This window comes from Mytilus galloprovincialis, chromosome 8, assembly GCF_965363235.1.
Source record: "Mytilus galloprovincialis chromosome 8, xbMytGall1.hap1.1, whole genome shotgun sequence".
In the NCBI taxonomy this organism is placed as follows: domain Eukaryota; kingdom Metazoa; phylum Mollusca; class Bivalvia; order Mytilida; family Mytilidae; genus Mytilus; species Mytilus galloprovincialis.
Genome location: NC_134845.1, coordinates 66,614,213 through 66,632,200, shown reverse-complemented (window position 1 = coordinate 66,632,200; position 17,988 = coordinate 66,614,213). Strand labels below are relative to the sequence as shown.

The following is a 17,988-nucleotide window of genomic DNA, read 5'->3' as shown; positions in this document are numbered from 1 at the left end:
ACAAGGTATGTGAATGTAAGCTATGGGTTGTGTTCTGTTTTTTAATTTGGATAAAATGTTTATAATTTCACAGAAAACTCAAGAATGATTATTGCATTTACACAACCAATGTATTGTGGACAATAAAACAAAGATTCACATATTGCAAAACACTTCTTGAAGAATAATCCTTGCAATGGGGAAATGATAAAGAATGCATTTAGTCGTGCGAATTAAAAGTTTAATGCGGTGATATATTCTACGTCTAGAGGACATTACAGATGTGTCTTTGTGATGGCATTGATATGAAAGATGGAGTATTAAACCCCTAACGGGAATAATTGTACTTGATATTGAAGACATACTCTTTTAAACAGTTTATTTTAGGTCTGGGGTTGGCATGTCAGTAACTGCTAGTAGTCCTTTGTTATTTTTTGTATCATTGTCATTTGTTACTTAACCTGGCCCAAAGGGCCAAGTGAGCTTTTCTCATCGCTTGGCGTCCGTCGTCCGTTGTCGTCTGTTAACTTTTACAAAAATCTTCTTCTCTGAAACTACTTGGCCAAATTTAACCAGAATCATCATTGGGGTATCTAGTTCAATAATTGTTTACGGTGACCCGTCCAGCCAATCAAGATGGCCGCCATGGCTAAAACTAGAACATAGGAGTAAAATGTAGATTTTAGCTAATAACTCTGAAACTAAGATCTACAGATAAGTCAACTTGACCAAAATATTCACTTTAGAGCCTCTAGTTTAGTTTCTTTTATTACCTATTCTGACAATGGACTCGGATTTATTTTGAACTGACTTGTACTGTGATTATTGCTTTTCGTTTGTTTTTTCTACATTGGCTAGAGGAATAGGGGGAGGGTTTATATCTCAAAAAACATGGTTAATCCCGCCGCATTTTTGCCCCTGTCCCAAGTCAGGAGTGTCTGACCTTTGTAAGTCTTGAATGATTTTTATTTTTAGTTTCTTTTGTATATTTCGAAGTTAAGTATGACGTCCATTATCACAAGACTAGTTTTTGTTTAGAAACCAGATGAAGCACGCCTTCCGGTACAGGAGTTTCTCACTGCAGTGAAGACACATTGATGGCCTTCGGCTATTGTCTGTTCATTGATCGGGTTGTTGTCTCTGACGCATTCCTCATTTCTATTTTCAATTTTATTTTCTTTATCATTTCTTGGCACGTTTGGCACTTTGATTCATGTTAGTTTTTTAAGATTTTATATTGACATCATCCTCATCAATGATTTATACTCTTTGATAATATCCGTTGACACCGTTGGAAAATATTTCAATCAAACTGGTGATGAATGGTATTTAATATACATGGTGTGTGTTCAAGACATGTCAATCAACCAATTGACTTAAAATAGAAAATTAAATTATAATCAAAAGTTAATTGTCCATTTCATGAAGAAATGACATGATTATACAAAAATGAATCTGATAGAAAAAAAGAATAAGATACCGTGGTCTACCATTTCCTATTCCTAACAAAATTAGCTGATTATTTTTATAGGACTTTTTCTCCTGAAATGGCGTTTTAGATTGCTTTCCTTTCATGGCGATTTCACAGCTAAAAAAATTAATTTCTGCAATTATCATTAATATATGATAAAAAACAGTTACTCGTAAATATCGAAGGTATACAAAACTGTATCATATGTGGTTGTAACCACTTCCTATACAATAAATTAAATGACTGTTAGTCACTGTGGTCTTTGTTAAACATACGTGGTACGTTGATTTAGATATCATATCCAATTGAATGTTTTACTCGACTTACACATGGTTTAAATTCAAGTCAACTTTCAAGTTAGCTGTTTAATTAATGAAATTTTTAAATATTATTTTTTAATGAGCGAAAATGGTACTCAGCACATTTATCTGTCCTGTTGTATGTTTGTCATCAACTTTTTCTCAACTGATATTTTCTGTGTTTTTGATTTGTTTTCCTTTTTGTTTGTGTCTTGATGTGTTTTTGTTTCTGTGTTATTCAATTGTATGCTGTAAATTATAAACAACAGATGGAAAGAGTTTCTGTGACAATTTTTATAATTTCAGATATTTTATCCTTTTTATTCCAAGGAGTTGCATGTACATTGTTGGTATTCACTATTATAATGGCGGCAGGTAAGTGAACAAATAAACTACATGTATATGCAGTCTTTTCTTTTTACTTTTTGTCAGTAGTTGGAATATTTTATTATATCTCTATGGTGCCATAAACATTTGTTACAGGAGGTCTCTACATGGCAATTGTATCATGCTTTAATATCAACTTAAAATTTCTGAATTATATATCAAAATGTATGGGATATCATTATTAGCTGGAAATTTACGTTAAAGCGTTTATTTGACGACACATAGCAAACAAAGAAATTTTTCACGACAGTTCATTGAAAACTACGGAAGCCCATTTAGGACCTCCTGATAATATAATTTGAATTCGAAATCGCGAATTTAAATCGTTATCACGAATTATATAATTCGTTATTACAGATTAAATTTGTGATATCGCATTGGTTGTCACAATTTTATGTAATTTGTGTTTATATCGAATTGTATAATTGGTTATAACGGATGTTATTCGTGATAATGAATTTGTGGAATTCGTGATTACATGTTTTATTGTAATTTGTGATTCCGGATTAAAATTCATTATCACAGATTTTTAGCTCACCCGTTGTATATCAGTATGTATGCTCGAAGTAAGTTTTTGTGTGTAAAAGAGAGTTGTCCCCATTTTTCTAGTATCTTGTATTTTTGTTTGTGACGTCATCTTTGTTTGATTAAAATGTAGAAATGGAAGCAGATGTGTTTTTATCTGTCCGTATATAATCGCCTCCAGCTGTAATACACCTCTGGGAACAGTATATCTAATTTTATATTTATGTCCCTGCTCACCTGAACCACAGGGCTAAGTGAGTTGAACACAATCATTTTAATTTTAACCGATTGTATTTGCAAAATAAGGGTATGGGCACAAACTGAAACAACGTTGGTGACTTTTCAATGTATTTGTTGATATGTTAGATATGATGAGAACATAATAAGATTGAAAGCGGCAATTGACATTGTTAACCCTAGTGTTATAGTTTTGGCCATGTCCGTAGTCGGGCAAATCGCACACACTCTGTACAGAAGATACCCTACTTTATTTCTCTCACTTCCCCTTACTTCGGTTAACCGTTCGTAATATACTTTTTATACGACCGCAAACAATTTTTGCGGTCGTATATTGGTATGACGTTGGCGTCATCGTCGTCGTCGTCGTCGTCCGAAGACACATTGGTTTTCGCACTATAACTTTAGTTTAAGTAAATAGAAATCTATGAAATTTAAACAAAAGGTTTATGACCAAAAAAGAGAGGTTGAGATTGATTTTGGGAGTTTTGGTACCAACAGTTCAGGAATAAGGGGCCAAAAAGGGCCAAAATAAGCATTTTTCTTGGTTGTCGCACAATACCTTTAGTATAAGTATATAGAAATCATTGAAATTTAACTACAAGGTTTATAAACACAAAAGGAAGGTTGGGATTGAGTTCGGAAGTTTTGGTCCCAACAGTTTAGGAAATAGGGGCCCAAAGGGTCCAAAATTAAACTTTGTTTGATTTCAACAAAAATTGAATCCTTGGGGTTCTTTGATATGCTGAATCTAAACATGTTTTTAGATTTTTGATTATAGGCCCAGTTTAAAAGTTGGTCCAAATATGGGTCCAAAATTAAACTTTGTTTGATTTCAACAAAAATTGAATATATGGGGTTCTTTGATATATGCTGAATCTACCCATGTATTTAGATTTTTGATATTTTGCCCAAGTTATCAAATTGGTCCACATTTAAGTCTAAAGGGTCCAAAATTGAACTTTATTTGATTTCATCAAAAAATGAATTCTTGGGGTTCTTTGATATGCTGAATCTAACCATGTATTTAGATTTTGGAAATTTGAACATACTAGGTAAATGTCCAATTTAAAATTTGTTTAAGTTTAAGTTCTTAGATTGTAAAGGCTTTAAGTTCTTAGATCACATTCATTCTGTGTCAGAAACCTATTTTGTGTCAACTATTTAATCACAATCTAAATTCAGAGCTGTATGAATGTGATTGGTGTTAGGTTTTAACTTCGATAAACCATGTTGCCGAAACTACTTCTATTGCCTTTGTATGAAATATATTCATTGACGATACGCACGAAGGAAATCAACGGCCTGAAAAGACTTTAAATAAACAAAATAATGTATAATATGACTATTGAACACATTTTGTATTCCCTACGCCGTTAGACCATGTAGATGATGGGGATATTTAGCCAAGCCCCTGTCCATCATTTCAGTCCTTCCGTCGCTTACGTACCAAACAAATGGTTTCTGTTTGTCTCAATTAAGTGTTGTAAATCTAACTTATACACTAGGTTCATAACAACAAAACATTGATCAAATTTGAAATTGAATAAAATAAACAAACAAAGTCCCTAATTGAGTGTCCAGTCTTTTTGCTTATTTTTCAAATAAAACTCATTAAAATTAAATTGCTTGTGGTAATTTCGTTTCACTTTGACTAAAAGGTTTCAGTGAAGTAGATTTTCTTAAAAGTTATGAACAGCAACGGGTGCAAAATGAGGAGAAAAGCTCACGTAACCCGGTGTTTCAGTTGAGCTAAACATCTGTGATGGTGAATTTTATCAGAAAACAAAAATTACCAAAATTCTGTGATAACTAATTCCACAAATTCGTGATCACGAATATAATTCGTTATCACGAATATAATTCGTTATAACCAATTATACAATTCGTTATAACGATTTTTATTCGTTATCACAAATAACAAAAAAAATGTGATTACGCGAATTACAAAATCTGTTATAACGATTTCCACTAATTCGTTTTCACAAATTTAATCTGTTATAACGAGTTATATAATTCGTGACTTCGAAATAATATTTTTTTCGAGGTCCTAAATGGGTTTTCGCAGAAAGCAGATCAATTTCAATGTATTTTTTTAAACATATTTCTATATATATATATAGCTATATAAAGCTATCATTAAAATAATGTTTGTTTTCATCTTAAAAATATCCTAGTAATTAGATATTTAGTTTTCTCGCAACCTACGCGACGTGAGTCACATAATTTCTTACGTGTCTTTACAATCTACCGTTGTTTCGTTTCAATGGAAAATTAGAACAATTTAGGTAAACCAAATAGATTAGATACTGATCGAATTTGATTAAATGCATATGTCGATTCTTTTATTTATGAAGAGTTTATTGTTAAATGAATCACTTGTTTCAGGATTTGTTGTCTATATTATATGGTTTACCTGTGGTAAGTTTAAATGTGTAACGTATAAGCAACGAAAACCAGCAAACATCTTATCTTGATTTTTATGTGTACTTGCATTATACTAACAAAAGAAAATTATATTCCAGCTATTTCATCGAGTGAACAAAAAAAAGGGATCGTAAAGGCTTTAAAATGGAGAGAAAAATGAATGCTACGAAATACATAAGTAGACAACTAGCAGATATCCTTATATATGAATTTTGATTTATCCTACATTGAGTTATTTGAAAATGTTAAAGAAATATTTTAAAATGATATAATTTAGTATTATTATGTATTATTTGAGTTTCGTGAATTGAATTTGGTCTGTTTTATTTAGACCTTATGATCAATTGTATCCCGTCATCGGTCGAACGTTTTACGTTGTGCATCCAACGATTTTAAATGAATATATTTACAATCGACTTGTCCGATTGCAATCATAATTAGGTGTAATGTATGTTCTAGTATCTACATAGATTGTCATGGCTAAGCGATAAAGAGTGAATGCAAAAAATCTTTAAAAAATTTGGAAACCATAAAACATATAGGACATCGACAACGATCGACAAATGCTCAGTATGTTAAAATGTATGTACTTACTATTTCATATGCATAAACTACCAGAATACTCCCTTTTAAAGTTTTTGCTCAATTTTATAACAACTTATTGCCTTTTTGCAGTTAACCTTAGACCTCTAATAGAGTAAACTATAAAACAAATCTGAAATAAGTAAGCTAGACAGAAATCGTAAACTTATCTCTCGTGCGTTATCTTAGGAAATTTGATTTTTCACCATTGTTTTTTTCTTTATTCCTTAAAGCTCAAATAGATATACAGAAGTGATCATACAAATACTGGGTCATTATCATACTTTATTTGACATTTGTTTTTTTATTCGAGTATCATCGAAAGTCTTTGGTCATGTTTAAAGACTAAGCGTACGTTTGGGCAATCAAAATTGTTAGCCTGGTATCTACATTGTTTTTTTTTCTTAAATTTTTTTTGCATTTTTACCTCCCCTGCAAGAAGCAAGACATAGAGAGTACTTTGTCGGCTGTGGCTGCGACGAGGACGTCCAACCATTGTTAAGTTTTCTGCTTAAATTAGTTTGATATAAACTACTTGTGATGTATCATTGATATTTTGTATGTAGATGCATTGTTATCAGTACATACCAGATTGACCACAAGTATTTGGCCTTGCCCCCTCTACGCAATGATCCACTGACCTTAAATTAAAACGCCATCATTAGTGATAAGTTTTTTGCCTAAGTTATTTGGATAGAAACTACCTGAGAAAGATCAATGATGTTTTGTTTGAAGTTGCCTTGGAATCAGTACAGATCAGTTTGACGATAACTGTAAGGCCTCTCCCTCTGAACTAGTGTCCAGTGACTTTAAATCAACTACCAAGTTTCAATTTTAAGATTTCTGTTGATGTTAGTTTGATAGAAACTACTTTTGATAGATCAATGACATCTTCTGTAAAGTTGCATTACTATCAGTACAACTATTGTAAGGCCCTGGTCTCATATGTATCCACGGCTTTCCTCTTCATCTTCAAACAATTTAAAACATGTATAATTTATAAATATCATATATTATACAAACTTGATGATTTAATACCAGAAGGAATCTATCTCTTTATAAACACAATTATAGATTATGTGATGAAATAATTGGAGGACAAGAGTAACAACGTTGTTAGAGTTTTCACAGTTGTTAAATGTGTATTACAACTTTTTAAAGCCTTAGGTTGGTAGAGTCAAAAAGTATTCATTACAACTTTAAAAGATTGTCACAATCGGTAAATTGGTAAAAGTTAAAAAAAAATACAAAAAAATAAAGTGTTTACAGTCGGTAATTTTTGGTACAAGTATTGTAGCGTTGTAGACATTACAAATGTTTGTTTCACCTAACGTTTGGTATAGTTGAGATATGGCTAACGATTTATGACAGTATCATGTATTGTTTTGTTTTTTGTAGGTTGATGATTGTCTTTCTATCATTTTTCGTTTATTGCCATGTACCAGTTTATTAAAAAAAAGGGTAAAATAGTACCAAGTGATATTTTTTTTTTATTGAAATTTATATTTGAAATACCGATATTTTTTTATAGATGATGTAGAAATAGTACGACGTTTAATGATTTGTCGATAAAACTGAAGTAGATTTTAAGAATGTATAACCTTTCACATAATTACTGATTGTATTTGAGTTGACACTATAAACGGATTCAACACTAAAGGACAATACACATGATACAATCTGAATGGCATGTCATGGTCTTATTTCTGTATTGCAAGACACATTCGATGTTAAATATTTTGCAGGTGAAAACAGAGACCCAGAAGAAGGTTCAAATGAATTATATGGCCACGCGAAAATACGTGAAACTGGTGTGTTTTATATACAATATTGACACCTGGGTGCATGAAAGCATAGTATAAATCGTCACGTTTAGTACTGATTCTTTATATTGAACCCTTAGATTATCTTAAGAGATATTACAGTTTGTTAATTTGTAAGGTCCAAAACATATAGGCACCTTAAACATGATAAATGTTCAGAAATGACAGAGTTGAACACGGTCATATGTTTGACTAAATATTACGAAAATTGAAGTAGATAGGGACATTACATGAATTGAAAAAAAAATGTGTACCATGTTTAATATGGTATTCTTGTCGTATGAAAATCAAAAGGTCGTTAAGAGTACATTACAAATATCATACATTAAAGGGGAGACCTTTCAATTGTTTTATATCAGTTTATCTAATGTTTGTTTTTATCTTTTGTATTAATTCAAAAATTTTTTTGACATGACCATCCTACTATTGAAGCTATCATGACCTACTAAATTATATCATCATGAAGTATAAAAAGATAACCTTATGTAAGATTCCTTACTTACATTAGAAGCAGTTTCCCTTCTATTGTTTTTGTTGGATATTTATCCCTCCTCTGCATGTTCTTTATTCGGACACTATCTGTCAGGGATGAAACGTAGTTTAAAAATATCATCGAGAAAGAAACTTTCTGTGTCCGTAGATTTCTTTTTGTATTAGCATAGTAATAAGGACAAACAGTAACATTTACGAATGTTCTCTTGCTGAACTATGTTTGAATAGTTTGACAATGACATTTGTCTGCTCAATATACATATAAGTTGGCTTTATCAAAATATTTCCGACTTTCAGTTTGATTGTCCCTTCGGAATATGTCGCGTCCCTAATAGAAAGATCTATATGTATTGAACCTCTAAGACCTTTAAGTAAAAAGATTGCTTTTTCAACGATACATTTCCCGTTAAATGATTTACAGGTATACAAGACCTACAAGAAGAAAGTTCAAACGACACTTACAACGAGAAGAGAAGTATAACAGGTGTGTTTTATTTTTTATTTTTACCGCATTAACAATGATAATACCGACAAAAAAACACTATGAGTCACTTAATGAAATATGTTTTCGACTGAAACAGGCATGTAACGAAAATGAAGAACTTGTGTATATATAAGTCTGAAATATCTAATACTTTTAGATTTTTTTAATCAATATATAAACTATTTTATACAGCTTTTTTAAACTAAAATCTATTTCATAGTAAATTCAAAGTAAATGAGGCACAATCTGATTTTTTGGTCAATTTTCAATTATGTTGAAATAGTTTTTCTACAATAATTTTAGGTTGTATGTTCATTGAAGTTTGTAAATCTAAGAGGGCATTACAAATTTAGAAAAAGTTGAAAAAAAATTTAAGGTTTTGTTTACAGGCTATTTCAAAAACAACTATGATATAAACACATTGCAAAAAATGAATTCAAAACAGTAATTTACAGTTATCTATTGTGCAAAATAGTTACAGGAGCTGAAGTTATTAGTTTCAGGAATACATACAGGTTTGGTTTTTTTCGCTCTTTTTATGAATTATAATATTTTTGTCACTATCCCCTCTTACTTTTATGAGACTGTTTTAAAAGGTTCATATATTGATTACAATTCAGATACATTACTTATCATATAAGAGTAATCCTTCAACTACACCCCAAAAATGTATTTAATTTATATAATATAATTAAAATAAAAGATACTTTATCCATTTAAGTATTTATTTTTATTAATTTGAGTATAAGTCTATGAATCTCATTTGAAATAAACTACATTGTTTCATACCTGAAAAGTAATGGGGGTTGATTTTGGGGGTTATGGGTCTTATAGTTTATGAATTGGCCCAACATCCATACTTTCTAACACTTTGTATAACTGCTTATTTCTTTTCATTTGTCAACGGTGTTTAATTCAAAGTCTTGAATTCACGCGTTTCTTCAACATTTGTTCAATATGCTGAATCTTAACGTGTTTTTAAAGTTTTTTTTTATTCTAAGCCCCGTATATAAAGAGTCCAAATACAACCTATTTGATTTCCTTAACGATGCAATTTTTCGTTTCTGTAATATGCCGAATAAACTTTATTTTATATCAAGAAAAAAAAATAGTTATCGGACTTCTTAAAAAAAAAGCGCATTTAACCGTGTATTTTGAATAAGGATCCGAAAGTTGTTTACATTAAGATTCAAAATGCCCAAACATAAACTAAGTTTTTCTAAATTAATTGAATTGTTGGGGTCCTTTAATTTGCTTAAACTAAACATGTATTTAGATTTTGATTTTAGGCCCAATTTTCAAAATGGTCCAAATTGTGGTCCAAATTTTGCTTGATTTTATTAAAAATAGATTCTATTTTTTTTAAATGAAGAATATCACCATGTATTTATATTTTGTATAAGTTACTTGCATCTTTTTAGGCAAGGCACATCTTGTCCAGTGGTTGCTGTCTGCTTTAATTGAAAATAAGAATATGTGGTTTGAGTGCCAAATAAACATCAAAGTCACAATTTGTAATAGTAAACCGATATTGGTAAAAGTACAGACTATAACACTGTACTTGGCTCACAGCGATCAGGAAGCTATGCATGGTCCCATAAATGACTAGTGTAACCACACAAACATACTGTATTTCCTATAAAAAAAAAACGTGAAACGAGAAATACTTATGAACAACATCAACATACGACAACCAAGTATGATCAGCTTCCTAACTTAGGACAGGTGCGAATAAATGCAGCTGGTTTTAACATCAGAACATAATGACATAGAAACACACACTTTGACATATCAATAGAGTTTGTTTTCCTTTTTTAATTGATAAAGCTCAAATCAGGCCATTTTTTTCGTACTTACATTTTGGTATTGTGGAATGTCCAGGTTCCTTCGCCCTTTTAAAAACCACTGTAGGCATGAGTGTTGTTGATTGTTGAATGTTGACCGACAAACAGTTGGACACCAAATCATTCGGTCAGACAGCAATGTTTAGATTTTTTAGTGGAAAATATAGTAGAAAGGTCATATTTCTGAATCGGTCAGACAAACCATAAACAAGTTTGGCACAAACTGGTATAAGTTAATAATTTTACCACATTGTTAAAAGAAGTTGGATGGATAATTGTCTCACATTTTTTTCGTTGTCTTTCCAGACAATTATGCACCATTGCCATTTAGAGAAAAAAAATGACGACGTGTCACATGTTGAATGACCATTAAGACACTAGTATATTGCAATGGTTGTTATGCATTTTTACACTAATACTGATTAATTGTCCTTTTTTTAAAGAAAGTACGAACCAACATGACAGTCCATTTACATTGGAACAATCAGTCACACGTCTTACGTTGCCAGGAGAAACTCGCAGCACTGTATACAGTGGAGGTAATCTTTTCTCTCTGAAAATTCATCATTCATGGTAACAAATAATATTGTTAATTTTATAATAGCAACATTATCTTTTATATTGTTCAACATTACAAAACGTTGGTTTTGCAAATCATTTGTGTGGTAATCTTCTACTTTGATTTCGTATTGATTGTAGAAGACAATATGAATATAATGTAATGCTTGATAAACTTACGATATGGATATAGTTTTGAGGTTTTTGGCAAACTTCATAACTACATTGGCTTTCTAGGAAAAGAAAACTCATTTCAATAATATGTATTCAATACTTAATTATCCATTGAAGTTATTAAACTTTTATAGACAAATAAGAAGCTTAGCTTCGAATTCCATTGAACGAAGTTTACCGAAGTCTACTATTGTTAAAGGCCAAAGTCCCTTGGTCATATCTTCATGACTCTTTCGAAAATTCAAACATCGTCCAGTTTTGAATATTTGCAATTAAGCTTTAAGATCAAGAAATCTGGAAGTAATCTTTATAAAAGAAGTAATTTTCATTACAGAAACTACCTACATATGTATGTTGTTTAGCTATGCATGGCTGACGAATATGCAATCCTCTTTTGTTTCAGCTATAGTTTAAAATAAACATGTATAACATAACCTTAGAAGAACAATGTAAAGATTTTCAGATACAACAATGTATCAAAATTTTGAAAACCACCTTGAAGACGAAACCTTTATTTCAAATTTACATCTTGTATAAAATCATACATGCTCAAATGTAGAGTGTACCTTAAATACATAGACATTTAACATGTTGCGCGTGTATAACTTTATAAAGTTTGGGACTACTTGTAACATGCTTATTTGTGTGCTGTACATATGTGTTTCTCCTATAGTTAATCGTTGTTTTTATAATTCATAAGCAAAACTTACCAGTAATGAGCTGTCATTTTTTTATTATGATAACACCACTTTTCGTTCAAATTTCCGCTTCTTGAAATCATATAATGATGTTTGATTGACAAACTTTAAATATCAGTTTACTATGGTGGCCAATTAAGGCCATTTCACGTTTTCTCTTTTCATATTCTATAGGGCGAACACGCGAAAACGCGAAATCGCGAAATCGAAAATGCGAAGTTGAAATTGGTTTCGCGTTTTTGACTTCGTGTTTTCGCGTTTGCGACTTTTCGACTTCGCGTTTTATACTTCGCCTTTGTTCGCATTTAAGAGATTAATCCAAACTTATCAGTAATGAGCTGTCCTTATTTTTTCTGATATGATAACACCACTTTTCGTTCAGATTTTCGCTTCTTGAAATCATATAATGATGCTTGATTGACAAACTTTAAATATCAGTTTACTATGGTTTTCCCGTTTTCGCTTTTCATATTCTATAGGCCGAAAACGATTAAAACGCGAAGTAGAAATCGTTTCGACTTTCCGACTTCGCGTTTCTACTTTTCGACTTCGCCTTTTCGCGTTTGCGAAAGCGCGACTTCGCGATTTTGACTTCGCTTTTTTGCGTTTTTGCGATTTCGCGTTTTCGACTTCGCGATTTCGCCTTTTCGCGTTTTTACGATATACATGTTATTATAACATAACATTTCAAATATAATTGGAGACAAGACTTCAAAGTATAAGTCATTCAAATGGTTGTCATATAAATTTCATATCTGTGGTTTACTTTAAATATTTTCATAAATTAGACAATTCCTTTACATTCTTCGTTTCAAATACTCTAACAAGTCATTATCTTTCTAAAGGTGTCAAATTTATAAGTTAAGCCACATACCTGGATATAGATAACATCACTGAAGAGACATTTATTGGCGAAATCCGGATCTAGTGTTCCAAATATATTTTGTCACCTTATGCAATGTTATGTTTGTGGCTTAAAGAACATCAGTTGTTCGACCTGTTAGTCAAATGCATTTTGTTTAAATATACTTTTTTAACTTTTTGGGTCTTTTTGGAAAATGTTGTTTGTGCTGTATTTAGACCCTTCTACAACGAAATTTGTTTTACATGCACACATTGCAGTTTTTATCCAACGCAATCATAAATTTGAACGTAGTTTTCAATTAAGACTTGTATAGATATATATTATATATACATATTGTTTTACGAAAATGAAGTTCATCAGCTACTGATGACATTGTTTAGATGAAAGAGATACTAGCATATTGTTAAGATTATAAACATTCGATCTTGTCAAACAGCATAGCGAAATGCTTCCATATGGTAACATCATTTGGTAAAAGGGGGACAAAAGATACCAGAGGGACAGTCAAACTCATAAATCAAAAATAAACTGATAACGCCATGGCTAAAAATGAAAAGGACAAACAGACAAACAATAGTACACATGACACAACATAGAAAACTAAAGAATAAACAACACGAACCCCACCAAAAACTAGTGATCTCAGATGCTCCGGAAAGGTAAGCAGATCCTGCTCCACATGTGGCACCCGTCGTGTTGCTTATGAGATAACAAATCTGGTAAATAGTCTAATTCGGTAGGTCACATTTATGAAAGGGAAGGGGATTGAAGTTACGACGTAAGGAACATATCCGATATCATTTGTGAAACGGTTATTCCATAACGGTCAACCAACTCGTAATGGCGTCCGTAAAATTTACGAAGAGATGATTTCAACTTCACCATTTGGAACTCTTGATTTAATAGCTTCCCTGTGATTAACAACCCTCTATCAAAAAAATCATGATAGGAAATGCAAACACTGGAATATCGTATCAATTGGGAGATATATACACCGTATGCAGGTGCTGCTGGAATGTTGCTACGTAAAGTTTTGTTTTCAATCGACCCTCATTGTCAATTTCTAGATGTAAGTAGAGATATGAGGCCGACTTAACTGTATCTGTGGTATTCTTTATCTCTAGTTCAATGGGATAGATGCGTTCGACATAGTCACCAAATTTTGAATTATTTAGTGAAAGAACATCATCTATCATTCTATATAGCGGAAAGTAGAGTTAAAGGATATTGCTAACTTCATATCTTTCTTTCTAAGAAATTCCTGCATGAAGTCAGCCTCATAATAATAAAGAAACAAGTCGGCAAGAAGAGGGGCACAATTCGTCCCCATTGGAATGCCGATAGTCTGGTGAAAAACACGTCCTCCAAACGAAACAAATATGTTGTCAATCAAGAAATCAAGCATCCTTCTAATGTCAGTTTCAGAGAATTTTTTGTTTGAATCAGAGTGATCCTTTACAAAGTAGGATATATCAGGATATATCGTAAATGTCTGTTTAATCCTAAAATGTATGAACACCGAGCGTGTCTGTGTCCTGTAATGCCAATGGTATATACAAATCGTTATATCATTGTCATTAGTACATGATCTCATTATATACATTTGCTTCTGAACAAATAAATCATTATTTAAAAATTGTTTATATTGACATAGTTATGTGTTGGGGATAAATGAATGGATACTGTTTATGTATCCTTTCTTATATTTAAGATGAAGTGTATTCCATTTTACATTCTGGAATTTTTTTTTAAAATACGGTCATGACTAGAGTACAATATCTCCTTTTTTACAATTAAAACTAATTCTCTGTGTTGGTTCTTCACGCATGCTCCGAATATATCATGGTAAATACATCGATACATTACACTTTACGGTGTTCGTACATACGTCAATCTGTCTGAGCGGACAGTATGTGGTTATATTTTTGATCACCATGATGTTTAGGCAACATTAATTTAAAACTTTGTACACATTCATTTATTTATTTAATTTATTTCCTCTATCAACATATGCAATGAACAACTATATTTTTTTTTTAATATATTAAATTCAAAAATTAGCAGAACAGATATAACAATATGTGCAATAAGTATAGTAATGCAATTGTATATCACCAAAAGAACATTGCAGGAACATTACTCTTATTAACGATAGTTCATGAAATGGAACGCTATCGTTTTGCTGTTCTCATAAATCTGGTACATTCAGCAACATAATGGGCAATGCATGCGTGACAAAGCTTTATAAAAACTATCAGTGTCGATATCATCAGTTGTAACGTACTTACCAAAATGAATGCAGTGTAACTGTTTAGCATCGTATACATAACGTTCAACAAATAATTGAATGTTTTCAAAAATGAACGCCCTCATACATCTCTGATTGATTAAGTTCTACAACCACAACAGTCATGTACGTTTACATCTACAAATTGTCTGTGACATAGCATGTCCGTGCTTTCCGTATTATTTTCGAAATGTCAGAAAGTAAATTAGTTATAAAATATGAGTTTATGATTTCTCTAGATGACCTCGCGCGCTTCAAGAATTCAGGAACTTTAATTGAATGTATCTAAATAGAGAACACATATTGTCACTATGTAAACGACTATCATGTCCATTGCTCAGATGGTTCTTTGTCTACCATATTATTTATGATATTTTTCTAGATTGATTTGTAGTAAAATCTTTCCCGCAATATCATATGCTGATAAGGATAATAATTGTACACGATTTTCATAATGTTTACGTCCAATGTCAATGGAATAACAGACGCACACTTTTAAAAAAAATATTTTAAGACTGTTGAAATATGTATACTTGTATACCTCTTTTTAGCTCACCTGGCCCGAAGGGCCAAGTGAGCTTTTCTCATCATTTGGCGTCCGTCGTCCGTCGTCGTCCGTCTTCGTTAACTTTTACAAAAATCTTCTTCTCTGAAACTACTGGTCCAAATTAAACCAAACTTGGCCACAATCATCATTGGGGTATCCAGTTTAAAAAAATGTGTCCGGTGATCCGGCCAACCAATCAAGATATCCGCCACGGCTAAAAATAGAACATAGGGGTAAAATGCAGTTTTTGGCTTATAACTCAAAAACAAAAGCATTTAGAGCAAATTGTTGGGGTTAAATTGTTAATTAGGTCATGATCCATCTGCCCTGAAATTTTCAGATGGATCAGGCAACCTGTTGTTGTGTTGCTGCCCCTGAATTGGTAATTTTAAGGAAATTTTGCTGTTTATGGTTATTATCTTGAATGTTATTATAGACAGAGATAGACTGTAAACAGCAATAATGAACAGCAAAGTAAGACCTAAAAATAAGTCAACATGACCAAAATGGTCAATTGACCCCCTAAGGAGTTATTGTCCTTTAGAGTCAATTTTTAACAATTTTTATAAAATTTGTAAATTTTTACTAATATTTTCCACTGAAACTACTGGTCCAAGTTCATTATAGATAGAGATAATTGTAAGCAGCAAGAATGTTCAGTAAAGTAAGACGTACAAACACATCACATCACCAAAACACAATTTTGTCATGAATCCATCAGTAAAGTAAGACGTACAAACACATCACATCACCAAAACACAATTTTGTCATGAATCTTCCTTTATTCAATATTCACATAGACCAAGGTGAGCGACACAGGCTCTTTAGAGCCTCTAGTTCATTTGAATATTTGTATTGCAGAGAAAGAGACCCGCATAGTTTTAATCGGGAAAATTGGAGCAGGAAAGAGTTCAACGGCAAATTCTTTATTCGGATGCAATTGTTTTGAGGCAACAGATGACCCTACATTGGTAACAAAGAAATGTGTAATGGTAAAAGGAACCGTGCGTCGAAAACCTGTTCTTTTAATTGATACACCAGGCATATTTGGAATAAATGAAAATGAAAAGGAGACCGAGCTAGAAATAAAGAGGTGTATTCATTTAGCAGCACCTGGTCCCCACGCTTTTTTATTTATAATGGAGTATGGTCGTATCAGAAAAGACGATATTGAATCCATTAAAACATTTTTTAAATATTTTGGGGAAAACCTCAAACATTTCATTATAATCATTTTCACTCATGCTGAAATAATGAACGAATATCAGACAATAGATCAATGGCTAAGAAAACTACCTGACTTAGATAACTTTTTGAATGAATGTGAGAGACGATACTGTTTAATTAGTAATAAAGCCAATGCAAGAGACACAGAACAATACGTTATTAGCATTATGCACGCAATTGAGGCACTGAAATTCAAAAATGGATTGTTGTGTTATACTGATGAATACATAATAGATATAAAACGCAAATATCTAGAAAAAGACCAAATTTTAGGGAAAATATCGGACTAGGTTTTCAACGACAAAAAGACTGTGACGGATGGGTTAACTCAATGTCTGAATTCGTTTGATTGTGTAATCTCAACACAATATAGTTACATATTACATAACGGTATTAATAGTAGCGTTATCGTTTGACGCGTAAGTTAAATTGTCCCTGAATCACCGACATACTCGGGACCACCAGAAGCAATGTCCATTAGCTGTGATGTATAGTGGCGTATGGAAAAACTGTACTAGATTGGTATCACAAATAAGAAAAATAACATTCAATTGTGATAATTACGTAAACACTCATTGAATGTAACATTCTTTTCACAAATAAGAATTTCAAACATATGAAATTATGAAATTACGTAAACACTTGTGTGCTATGCCTTATAACGTTTTCTGTCATTTATTTAACCAATTAAATGTTTATTTGGCAGCGGATTGAAGTACTGTTTCCATTGTAACTTATCTGTGTTGTTTTTTTGCAAATATGTGATACACTTTTCTCCGTATTCTTCTACAACTTCCGACTGACGCTTGATGTCATCGCTTCGTTAAACTCCCAACGGTTATTAGCTCCTAAATTTTTCTTTCCAAGTCGCAAACAACAGCTCTATGATCAGTCAAAAAAGTCATCAATGCAGATTGTTTTCAACAGGTACATACAAGAGATAACCAATCATAGACTTGACTGTGGTCGGTCTATTTCCTCTTGTTATTTCGCCTCAATTATTGACCAGTAATAATATGCGCATATCAACAAGCTTAAGGATATGTTGAATGTATCCTCTGCGGATATGGGATGTGCGACTC

At 32.0% G+C, this 17,988-nt stretch overlaps 1 protein-coding gene across 2 annotated transcripts; it reads left to right on the top strand.

Moving 5' to 3' along the window:
* Positions 1–2,063: 2,063 nt before the first annotated feature.
* LOC143043470 (GTPase IMAP family member 9-like) lies at positions 2,064–17,639 on the top strand. 2 transcript variants are annotated; one of them, XM_076215756.1, is made up of 6 exons: positions 2,064–2,124; positions 5,287–5,319; positions 7,653–7,718; positions 8,644–8,706; positions 10,994–11,089; positions 16,541–17,639. In XM_076215756.1, exons 1-6 carry the CDS (start codon positions 2,115–2,117, stop codon positions 17,194–17,196), a joined length of 924 nt encoding a protein of 307 aa, XP_076071871.1. In that variant the 5' UTR covers positions 2,064–2,114; the 3' UTR covers positions 17,197–17,639. The 2 variants fall into 2 exon arrangements, with proteins under 2 accessions (XP_076071871.1, XP_076071869.1); XM_076215754.1 differs by lacking the exons at positions 2,064–2,124; positions 5,287–5,319 and having other exon boundaries at positions 6,659–7,718.
* The last annotated feature ends 349 nt before the right edge of the window (positions 17,640–17,988 follow it).

What these genes read in the sequence shown, in the direction of transcription:
- LOC143043470 (XM_076215754.1), top strand. Translation starts at nt 7,592, where the DNA reads ATGGCATGTCATGGTCTTATTTCTGTATTGCAAGACACATTCGATGTT. An exon ending in CGCGAAAATACGTGAAACTG is followed by an intron (nt 7,719 to 8,643) that starts GTGTGTTTTATA and finishes AATGATTTACAG; the next exon opens with GTATACAAGACCTACAAGAA. An exon ending in CAGCACTGTATACAGTGGAG is followed by an intron (nt 11,090 to 16,540) that starts GTAATCTTTTCT and finishes TTTGTATTGCAG; the next exon opens with AGAAAGAGACCCGCATAGTT.